The sequence below is a fragment of the Pelobates fuscus genome, chromosome 9 (genome assembly GCF_036172605.1).
Source record: "Pelobates fuscus isolate aPelFus1 chromosome 9, aPelFus1.pri, whole genome shotgun sequence".
NCBI lineage: Eukaryota > Metazoa > Chordata > Amphibia > Anura > Pelobatidae > Pelobates > Pelobates fuscus.
Window position 1 is genome coordinate 104687937 of NC_086325.1, and position 12571 is coordinate 104700507.

Genomic DNA, 12571 nt, shown 5'->3' on the forward strand with positions numbered 1-12571 from the left:
TATATCCCTAGATGGGGATTGTTTCACCTCAAGTTCTTCATACCAGAGCAGGACATTGCTCTGGGTGATGTAGGTAGGATATTTTCCTCCATTAATACAAATTGTTTGTATATACAATACCATTGGATTTCCTATTTTGCTTTTTTCACATATACCTACTCCATCCTGAAAACAAGCTCCAAAGATCCTCCACTTATATCCATAGACGGGGATTATTCTGTCCAGGCCTTCATAATAGAGCTGAGACAGCTCTAAAAAGTGTGAGTGTGAACTTTTGTCCATTTGTATTCCCTTCACAAACATCTAATGTACTGCACCATAATCTGTTTCTTGCTTTGTACTTATAGATTCATATACTAAGAATATCATCTGTATCGTATGCATATATAATCTTAAGCGCTGATCACCTCCTGTCTGTTATCTATATTTATCAACTACCCGGATTTCTCAGTTTTTCATGTAATGGATAATGCTTTACACTGCCATGAACTGTCCCTATCAACAATTACAGTTTTTGCAATCATTTTAAGGATGTCCATTGTCACCTAAATCATGAAGGCCCCAATATGCCTAGAACACTTAAAAGAAGTCTGTTATGGAAAAATGTACTCAACAACAGCATCTAGCAATGATGGAACAGGTGGCCACATGGAAATTCTATGTGTGGGCCTGTGTCTCAACAGGATCCTTTATGCCTGGTCCCAGAATATCTGTCTCATGATACTGGTTGAGAAGCAGATGCACATAGTAACTGCCTGTGTCTGTTTCTGAAGTCACCAAAGAGTTAACTTTCACTATTTTTGCTCATACATACATGTTTGTTGCATTTCATTTGATTATGGTAGTGCAAGGTTGTTAGTACTCCTATCTCTGTGGATTGAAACATGGACTCTGTTTCTTACGTTTGCACTCATTTGGGCCTTTTAGCTGATTTCTGCCCACCTCTGGATGGTTTGGCATTGGCAGCTACTGATTGCCAAATTATAGTTTCAGTTTCTGTAACTGCTATGCTTTATGCCTGGATTTTTTAAAATTAATTTTACGCATTGTTTTAGTGATTACATAGCTAACCATAATTAATCGCAGAGAAATTGCGTCTCATTGTATTTTATATATTTTCTACTGACCACACACACACACCCACTACTATTTTAGTATTTTATTTTTTACTTATGGTAGCGCAAGGTACAGATAAACTGTTTTGCAAATTAAATCAGTGCTATGTCATGTAACGCTTGACGGAGTTATTGTAACATTATATTCTGCATCAGTAGTGCTCATATTAATGTATATTTAAAATATTTTCTGCAGTAGCTTTAGACTTACATACTATTGCTGCCACCTTGTGTATAGCAATGCTCATTACAACAATGGTAACTACCTCCATCGTCCTTCTCCTAGAGCAGGCTTCCCCAAACTCCGGCCCTCCAGATGTTGCTGAACTACAACTCCCATGATTCTACGAATAAAATAGGTAGGCTGAGAATCATGGGAGTTGTAGTTCAACAACATCTGGAGGGCCGGAGTTTGGGGAAGCCTGTCCTAGAGCAATTCATTTCCTGTTACCACTGTGACATCTTGTCGAATAAAATGGCACAGTCAGACAAGAAAATACATAATAATGTATTTATTCAAACATAAACATTATTTGCCTTAAATATTTATTTCGTTTTTTTTTTCCCTGATGCATTTGTCTGGATTCTGTTTCGCTAAAAAAAAGTTTCCAGTTTTCCCGGTAGGACACTGATAACCCAGCTTATTCACATGAAACCATTGATGTGAATCCACTCACATCACAAGCTTAATCTCTGTTACTATAACTTATCATATTTTTACTTTCCAACATCTTGTCGCTTAGTAAAGCTCATCTCTTTGCCATCAAAATAAGAAATAAATGAATTATCCACCATACCTCCATTACTTCACTCTATCAAAATACTTGTGTGTAATCATGGAAGTTACACTTGATACACATGCAGTGTGGTCTGTTTTTATTCATTACTGTTTAGCTCCCACTGAACTATGTACACACACAACCATTGCTTACCTGGTAAAGTCTTCTTCACCCAGCATGTGTCGTGGGACAGGTGAAAATCTGGAAGGGGTGACCTGGGGCGGTGGGTAAGGGGATTTGCTCTCCACACTGCTTAGATATCCCCCAAGAGTAGAGTTATGGCTTATGTGGTTATCAACTGTGAAAGCTGGTAAAAAAATAAATACACAGGATAAAAATACAAACATTTTTTTAAATATTTTTTTTTTATTAAATTGATAAAAGATTACATTTCAGTGCAGGGATAAAAGGTAATCAAGCACGCTAGATAGTCTTTTATCTTTATACTCTCTACTTTGTGCTTCCTAGCTGTTACTCTCTAAAGGAAACGTCTTTGAAAAACTTGTACTCAAATAAAAATTGTCCAAAAACAAAGGGGGTAATCAAACATAGTGGTAATGAATAGGTATACATGATTGGAATCTAAATGAAACACAGTTGTTATCAGCCACGTTAGCACATTAAAGGCTAATTTCTACTAAATGAGATGAGTTTATCTCCTGTGATTAAATAGAACAGTTTTTTAAGGTAAAGTTAAATGTATCTTATCTACCAGAATCTAGCCTTTGCTGAGTAAAAGAAATAAGTAGTGTGTTTAGTGTTAACTATATCACTAGAGAAAACAGAATGTGCCAGGTGTATGAATCCAGATAATTGCAATGTTTACATTGCAGCACTAAGTAGGCCCTCAGTGGTTTTGGTCTAGGTTTTCCACCACGATAGTTTATTCATTAACAGGCCTCACACACACTGGTCTTCACAGAAAGTGATACTGAAAGATAGTGCTGTGTATATTGTTGAATAACTACTCTGACAAGATGAATTCTTGCATATTACTGCCTGAAACGCACTTTTTACATGCATTACTTGAAAAGAAAAAAAAAAACATTTGGAAGCTTAACCAGCTGAGTAAATGAGAGGTTTCCTCGAAATGGATGACGTTTTACAAAAAGGCAAATTAATAGATTTTCCCAAATCAAGATAAAAGGAGGCCAATGTGATGAGACGACGGGGCACTAATTTATTAAAAACAAGTGAGACTCCTTGCCTGGTGCACACAATGAAGGCGGTACCAAATGGATGAATAATAGCCATGTGATCTCTTAATTTTACAGTTTGTAGCACAAAGTAGAAGGAGGTGACGTACATGCCAGGAATATATTAAAAGTAAGGATTTCAAAGAGTAGTATCATGAGCTGCAGCTGAACTTTTCAGAGCTGATAGCGATTTATAAAAATATGTATTGACAGTAACAATAGTAATAACATGAGATTAATGCACCAAACGCAACAGTAAAGCTGATAGAGGGATATGAGAAGGTAAAACGCAACAATGAAATGAGACACGTTGAGGTGGCAAACTACTGTAAGTGACCGGTAACCATGGGCATACCTAGAGCATTTGGCACCCGGGGCACCCCCTCCCCCCTTGCCCCTCCCCCCCTTGCCCCTCCCCCCCCCAAAAAAAAAACCTGTACATTTTTTTTAAATGTTTTCTTCTTTTTTTTACAATTTGTAAACTTTGCAAAACCGCCTTCAGCCCCTCCTACAAAACCCTTGTCCTGCCCCGCCCCTCCTACAAAACCCCTGTCCTGCCCCGCCCCTCCTACAAAACCCCTGTCCTGCCCCCTTCTACAAAACACCCGCAACCCCCTTCCACAAATCCCCTGCTTATCCCCCCTTATAAAGACTCCTGTGTCAATACAAAACCCCTGCCCCCTTCTACAAAATCCCTGCAGCCCCACACACACATTTACAGGCAGACAGTCACACACTCAGTTACAGACAGTCACACACAGTTACAGGAAGACAGTTACACGCACACAGTCACACATGCAGCCATAGACAGTCATGCACACAGTTACAGGCAGACAGTCACATATACATTGACACACACACACGACAGCAGCAGACAGTCACATGCACACAATCACAGACAGTCACACACGGTTACAGGCAACATCAAACAGTCACAGGCAGACAGTCACATATACATAGTCATATGCAGTCACCCACACAGTTATAGGCAGACAGTTACACAGTCAGTTACAGGTAGTCACACACAGTCATAGCCAGACAGTCACGCACACAGTTACAGACAGGCAGTCACATATACAGTCACTCACACACACAGTCACAGGCAGAGAGTTACACACACACATACAGGCACACACACAGTCACATGCAGACAGTCACACATACAGTCACAGACAGTCATGCACACAGTTACAGGCAGACAGTCACATATACATTGACACACACACGACAACAGCAGACAGTCACATGCACACAGTCACAGACAGATAGTCACACATGGTAAAAGGCAACATCAAACAGTCACAGGCAGACAGTCACACACACAGTTATAAGCAGACAGTTACACACACCGTCAGTTACAGGTAGTCACACACAGTCATAGCCAGACAGTCACACACACAGTTACAGACAGACAGTCACATATACAGTCACTCACACACACAGTCACAGGCAGAGAGTTACACACACACACACACACACTTACAGGCAGACACACACACACTAACAGGCAGACAGTCACACACACACACACAAAGTTACAGGCAGACAGTTACACACACAGTTACAGGCAGACAGTCTTATACACACACATACTCATACACACACAAAGTTACAGGCAGACAGATACACACAGTCTCACACACGCAGACACAGTTAAAGACAGTTTTACACACACACAGTCATACACACAAACACACAGTCACACACACACACACAGACACACACTCTTACTTACAGACAGTGGGCTGGAGGAGGACTGGATTCCCTGAAGTCCTTCTCTGAATCCTGTGGAGAAGCAGAGATTCCATCTTGCTGCACCTCCATGTGCAGCAGTAACAGCAGCGGGTAAGGGCCACATTAAGCCCCGCTGCAGGTTTGGCCCGCCCCTGAATTTTATTAGCCCCGCCCCCCACTTTACCTCCGTGCGGCCAGTTCAGCTGCTCTTTGCGTGTGTGAGCTGTTCTGGCCGCCCGGCACCCTAACTACAATGGGGCACTGTGCGACAGTACAGCTCACACAGCCCCCAGACCAGGGTCATGGCACCCCCCACCCTGGTGGCACCCAGGGCGGACCGCCCCCCCCGGTCTCCCCTTAGTACGCCACTGCTAGTAACTAATACTTTCTCTCCAAGTGGGATCTTGCACACTGGTGGTGTGGATCATGAGATTACATGTATATTGAATGAACTAAATCAGTTAATCAGGAAAGCAGAAATTAAAAGTGCGTAAATCATGATTGGTTTCCCACCAAGGGCTAGATGGAAAAAAGTTCAGAGGCTTCAACCCAAAAGTAAAATGTATGGCCCTTTCAAACCTAGTGTCAAGAACTGCTCTGTTCTTTTCAGATGTCTGACCTTGGCTTCTGGTATCCAGTACTCTTTTTACAATTCTTGTTTAGTTTTTCTCGTTTTTTCTGGTTTTCCATTCTATATCTGGTTTTCTTTATGCTGGGATTTCTGGGTTCATTCCTTTATTCCATTCCTGGAATTCCCAGCCTCCTGGATTCCTTTAAATGTTTGTTTTATGTTACCACACCCGTTCCTTTGCAATTAGTCCTTTTGTTTCAGTCGGTTCCTGCAGGCAGTGGTTTCATGTCCTCTGCCCCTTTCTTTGCAGGTAAGTACTGTGTGTGTTTTATTGTTGTTTATTTAGTCATACATATCTAGGCATTTAGGACCTACCGTACTTGGAGTACTTTGGCGCAGTGGTGGGCTGCATACATCTTGGCCATTTATGCATGTCTAAATCTCTAATGTTTTACATATATAGTACTTAGTTATGTCTCCTCTTGTTTTGCCTTATATCTCTTGTCTTGTTTTATTATGTATTCCCAGTCCATGTACAGTCCTGCCCTGTCCGGCCCCTGTTCTGTTAATGTTTCCCTCATGTATTGTGTACATGTTCTGGGTTCTAGTTTTGTCTTGTTTTCTTGTTTGGTGCCTATTCTAGTCTTACCTTGCTTCTAGTACTGCATACATATCAGCAATTCATCTGCTCTGGCTTTCGCTAAACTGCATCAGGGTCTTGGTAAGTGGCCGCACAAACGCTGGTGCTCAACACCAGGGGGCGTGTGGTTACCCTGCACCAGGGCCTACTTCTCCACTTCTACGCTGAAGACTCCTCTAATCATCTACATCAGGCACAGGGGTCCCGATTATCGGACCGCCACCCTGACACCTAGCTGTGTTTACTTGTATGCTAAATCATATTGTTACATAATTTGTAGTTAAATAACTAAGGGGATCATTAGAAAATCTACAATTGGAGGTGTTATTTCTTTCACATTATTACAAATTGTAATAAGAGAGCAACAACACCTCCTTCGCTATTTGTCAGCAGTAAGCCTCTTGCTCTTCTGTTTGCTTCTCAGTTACTTCCTTTCCTGTTCCCCCCATCCTCCTTGGTTCACTTTTCTGCTTTTCTTTCTCTTTTTTGGCATCTTTCCATGTCTGCATAATGCTTTATTCGTCTCTTCCACGTAAGTGTCCATACACTGACGGCTACGGGTTGATTTGGCAATCAGCTGGGGCTGGATGATACTGTATTGCTTTTGGCCATCCTACATGACCGTTTTTTTTTTTTTTTTAAAGGGTAAAACAATCGAAGCCAGCTATGAGGACTGAGATGCTTTACCTCTATTGTATGTCAGAAGACAATTTGGGATGTATGCTTGTGGTGCCACATTGTATGTTAACTTGCAAATTTTCACTGTCTTTGTTTTCATATTTTATCTGTATCTGATTTACTTGAAAATTAAGATTGTAAAAAAAAAAAGCCTTCTTTAGCAACACCCTTGTTCCCCACTACCGTCTCTACTCTACTCCTTCATACACTGGACATATTAGGAGGATCACAGATGTACAACTTTCTGCCATCTGTATTCTACTCCTTCACACACTGGACATATTAGGAGGATCACATATGTATTACTTACTGCTGGCATAGTCGGGTGGTGCGTAAATCTCGTTGAGGTGAACAGGGCCCGGTTTGGCTACTTTTAGGTAAACCATATCAGAAGTGTTCTTTAGGGCAGCTACAGCTTCTTCATGTCGTACATCTTGCAGGTTGGTGTTATTCACCTGTGACAAAGACATGATCTCAAAACATGGTACATAGCAGCACAGACACCATTATTCCAGCATGGACTGCTTTAGACATGCCATAGGCAAACTCCATGAATTGTATTCTTAAATGCACAGCCTACTAAAGTCTACACTACTAAAAAGGGTCAATACTTCATAAAAGTGGCTAAGTTCCAGGTGACACATTTGGTGAATAAATGGTTATCTAGCCAATGCTATTAAGGACTAAAAGTTATTTAAGTTGTCCAATAATTTATATATTGCTCAAACTTTTTTTGGTACAGTGTCAGTTTCTATCAGGGCCGGACTGGCCCACCGGGATACCGGGAAATTTCCCGGTGGGCCGGTGCACTTGGGGCCGCACAGTGCAGCAGCCCTTCATCTCCCCACACAGTACACAGTCTTGTGGAGGTTTGATGAGCTGAGCAGCTCCAGATCGCACTGTATTGCGTTCACTCGCGAGCAGCAGGCACTCCAAAGTGAACTGTCAATGCTGCTCGTGAGTGAAGGATAAGGAGCAGTGAGGGAGGCAGTCCTGTGCCTGCCTGTCAGCCTTCACACACAGGAAGCATGTGACCCGGTAATCAGGCAGAGCAGGGCAGCCCACGCGGGTCCTCTGCCTTTTGCTTCCTGTGTGTAAAGTGCTGGCAGGCAGGGAGAGGAGTGGGGCCAGACAGAGCTGCAGGCAGGGAGAGGAGTGAGCAGGGGGCCAGACAGAGCTGCAGGCAGGCTGCTTCTCAGCCAGGAGCTGAGGGAGCACGGAGAAAGGTGGGGTCAGTGAGCTGTGGCACCCAGGTATTTAATGTTCATTTCCAGGATTCATAGGGTGTGTGTATATTTGAGTGTGTAATTGTGTGTGGGAGGTGTTTTTGAAGATATTATGTGAGTGTCAGTGTGGAATTCTGTATGTGTGTGTCAGTATGGATCAATGTATGTGTGAGTGTCAGTATGGATCAATGTATGGGTGAGTGTCAGTATGGGTCAATGTATGGATCAATGTATGTGTGAGTGTCAGTATGGATCAATGTATGTGTGAGTGTCAGTATGGATCAATGTATGTTTGAGTGTCAGTATGGATCAATGTATGGATCAATGTATGTGTGAGTGTCAGTATGGATCAATGTATGTGTGAGTGTCAGTATGGATCAATGTATGTGTGAGTGTCAGTATGGATCAATGTATGGATCAATGTATGTGTGAGTGTCAGTATGGATCAATGTATGTGTGAGTGTCAGTATGGATCAATGTATGGATCAATGTATGTGTGAGTGTCAGTATGGATCAATGTATGTGTGAGTGTCAGTATGGGTCAATGTATGGATCAATGTATGTGTGAGTGTCAGTATGGGTCAATGTATCGATCAATGTATGTGTGAGTGTCAGTATGGATCAATGTATGTGTGAGTGTCAGTATGGATCAATGTATGGATCAATGTATGTGTGAGTGTCAGTATGGATCAATGTATGTGTGAGTGTCAGTATGGATCAATGTATGGATCAATGTATGTGTGAGTGTCAGTATGGATCAATGTATGTGTGAGTGTCAGTATGGATCAATGTATGTGTGAGTGTCAGTATGGATCAATGTATGTGTGAGTGTCAGTATGGATCAATGTATGGATCAATGTATGTGTGTCAGTATGGGTCAATGTATGGATCAATGTATGTGTGAGTGTCAGTATGGATCAATGTATGTGTGAGTGTCAGTATGGATCAATGTATGGATCAATGTATGTGTGAGTGTCAGTATGGATCAATGTATGTGTGAGTGTCAGTATGGATCAATGTATGGATCAATGTATGTGTGAGTGTCAGTATGGATCAATGTATGTGTGAGTGTCAGTATGGATCAATGTATGTGTGAGTGTCAGTATGGATCAATGTATGGATCAATGTATGTGTGTCAGTATGGGTCAATGTATGGATCAATGTATGTGTGAGTGTCAGTATGGATCAATGTATGTGTGAGTGTCAGTATGGATCAATGTATGGATCAATGTATGTGTGAGTGTCAGTATGGATCAATGTATGTGTGAGTGTCAGTATGGATCAATGTATGGATCAATGTATGTGTGAGTGTCAGTATGGATCAATGTATGTGTGAGTGTCAGTATGGATCAATGTATGGACCAATGTATGTGTGTCAGTATGGGTCAATGTATGGGTGAGTGTCAGTATGGATCAATGTATGGGTGAGTGTCAGTATGGATCAATGTATGGATCAATGTTTGTGTGAGTGTCAGTATGGATCAATGTATGGATCAATGTATGGGTCAATGTATGGATCAATGTTTGTGTGAGTGTCAGTATGGATCAATGTATGGATCAATGTATGGATCAATGTTTGTGTGTGAGTATGGATCATTGTGCGCCAGTGTATGTGAGTGTGTGGGCATCAGTACGTGCCAGTGAGTATCCATTAATCAAAAATCTGTGTTTATGCTTGTTTTTTTTTTTTTTAATGACATGTTGAATTAAAAAAATCAAATATAGCTTTGCTTTATCTATGTTATTTGTGAAAGTATTCTGCATAGATACATATGCACAAATAGTATTATATCACTATATATATATATATATATATATATGTATATATGTATATAAATCGCAAGCATTATTTTAATAATTATTATGTTTATAATATATAATATTTTCATGCATAATACACTTGGAAATTACACACACACACACACACACACACACATATATATACATATACATATATAATGTATGATGGGCTTGACATTTGCCAAAGGGTTATTACTAATAGTTTTAATTTTAAAAAGTGAAAATCTAAATTTCATAATTTAAACCAAAATAGCGGATTTGAAACAAAATTTTAACTTGGGTATAGTGACAGCTTGACTATTGTAGCCTAAATTTAGCAATTTACATTTTCATTCACAAAAATATTAGCTTAGTGGATAACCCTGCCTTTCTCTCAGTCTTTCATTCCCTGGTATCAAACTACATACAACGAAGAGTGCGCTCATAGGACTGAGGACTAACCAAAATAAGATTAATTTAAATCAGACGTGCAGCAGCATTCAGTCAATGTTTCATTCCCATTACTGGACCTTTCAAAATTATAAGGATGAAACGTTAAAGTAAGATGTTGCACATCTGATTAGAATAAAACAGCTCTTTTGTTTATTTTAAGTCCTGTGAGTGCGCTCCTTCTTGTTGGTTAAATAATTGTAACTGTATATCTGTCACAGCTGGCCCAATTTATGATGGGGCTGGTATAACATTTTTCCAGGGCTGCTTTTTATTCCCAGTCCGGCCCTGGTTTCTATAGGTCTTTGTACCAGCAAAGTGGAACATCCCAAGTGCATTTGATTCTGTTTTGGGCCCTGGAATCCAGCACATTAGAGTTTACTTGCTAATTATAATGTACAAATAACAAATTATAGTATTTAGGCATAAATAACATAATTGGAAAGAAAGTTTCATCTGATCTACAATCACAATATTATAGCCTATACAACAACTATTTTTTACATTTTGTAAATTGGTTTCCAACAACGCAAAGTTGTTTTCTAGTGATTTAAACCCCATTAGTGTAACAATGACAAGCCTTTGCTTTTTAGAACCCTTTTCAAAGTAGGCTTTTGCTTTACATCATTAATCCTGTCTGTGTCTCATGTTTGCTTTTGTTCTCTCTGAGCATTTTTGTTCCTCTTTTCTTTTGACAACTTTCTAGCTCAAATCCCTAACCTCCCCTTTTTTATACATTTGACCTTGTGGTGTTCAAGATCTTCCCCTGATTCCTCTCTCCTCCATCCTTCTCCCCCTTGTCCTTCCCTACTTAGTTCATATTGCAGTTCTCCTCTCTGATTTCCCAACCTGTTCCACTGCTTGCCTCATCTTCAATTTGTACCTAATTTTTATCTCATATATCTCTCCTTTTTTTATCTTTCCCTTTCTTTGTCTTTTTGTGGCTTCTGTTCTCCCCTCTACTTCTCCTTCTTTGTATCTCCAAAGGTCTCCCTTGCTCACACGTTGGTTCTCCCCATATCTGTATTTATGTCCCCTCTTCCTTTCTGTTCTAAGTGAGGTCCCCTTTTTTATAGAAATGTTATTTCAGTCTGTGGTAATATATAGAATGGTGCCAAATTCTTCAAAGCAAACGTTTTTGTTAAATGGCAATTGTTCATTTGTCTCCCTTGCCTTTAGATTTGTTTTGTATTTTAATGGATAAATAGAGTTTCATCTCTCATTTTCCCTCTTTCTAGTTCCTCTGTTTGCCATTTTCTTCTGTATCTATTATTTTTATTGTCTTCCCTTGCACGTTTCTGACTTTCACTAACCACTTAGGCCAATTATCCCCTTTGAGTTCTTTGTTTCTTTCTCCTCCAAATTTCTTGTGGTGTCCCTTTTCCCCTTCTGTATGTTTTACAATATATATCAGTTCCTGTACAATGTCTCGATCTCTCAATGGCTAGATTGTGCATAATGCTCTATGTGGTCATGATTGATGGGCGTCAGCAAACCTGTTGTGGCCCTGGACGTACCAAGTTGCTTTTAATGCTGCCTGTTGAAAATACTCTTAGTCTGTTGGTGTCTGTTTAGATACCAAACAATGTCCCCTATGCAAATCTAGCAAGCTCCTTCATATGACTAATATAGACTGGTGGCAGCAATTAGATGACAGGTCCTTCTTGGAAGGAGGAAGATATGACAAGATGATTCAGATATTGGCTCCAGTGATATGACCAAGACATTGGGTCTTTAACCAAATTCAGCATGTGGAGCTGCTCAGAAATTAGCAAGTGCACGCATACCAGAAACTGGCTTTTCTTTGATTGATTTATATTGTTAGCATCTATATAGCGCAACATATTCTGCAGCGCTTTTATAGAATTGTGATATTTGCCGACAAGTAACTAACATACAAAAATTAACAGATACAAGAGGTGAAGAGCAACAGCTTCTAAGAATTAAATTGCTTATATAGTTAATGGCTGTGTTTCCCCTGAACATTTTCTGCAGATAACCTTGATTGATAGAGTTCTTGTCGCCTGGGGGCAGCTCTGTAAGTGATCACTGTTTAAAACAGAGAACAGAGATTTGAGGACGAATAACTAGCTACATGGAACGAGGTACCTTTCACACTGCCCATTTGAACTGACGATTCTGCCTTAAGCATCTTACGCCTGTCCTGTTTTTCCTTTACATTTTCCTTTTGTTCTTGTAGTGTGGTAAAATTCCACTAGAGGGAGGCAGTGCTGCTTATCTTTTCAGATTATTTAAGTAACACCTTCCAGCACATTAAAAATGCTGCCTTGATTCTAAAATCCTTAGTAATTATGGTATCCCTGCAGTCTGGCAACTAGACTTCAATCTAATCAACTCACCCTTTTGAAGTTGTTAATGAATCTGCAGCCAGGTTTGTCTTTC

At 40.3% G+C, this 12571-nt stretch overlaps 1 protein-coding gene across 6 annotated transcripts in view; it reads right to left on the reverse strand.

Annotated features, from left to right (window-relative positions):
• Positions 1 to 12571, reverse strand: part of DLG3 (discs large MAGUK scaffold protein 3) — a 287539-nt gene that overhangs the window by 75194 nt on the left and 199774 nt on the right. For all 6 annotated transcript variants that reach the window (XM_063432262.1, XM_063432261.1, XM_063432259.1 and 3 more), the window contains 2 exons: positions 7024 to 7168; positions 2048 to 2201 (listed from right to left, as the gene is read on the reverse strand). In XM_063432262.1, coding sequence (XP_063288332.1) covers positions 2048 to 2201; positions 7024 to 7168 — 299 coding nt within the window. The remainder of the gene's footprint in view (positions 1 to 2047; positions 2202 to 7023; positions 7169 to 12571) is intronic.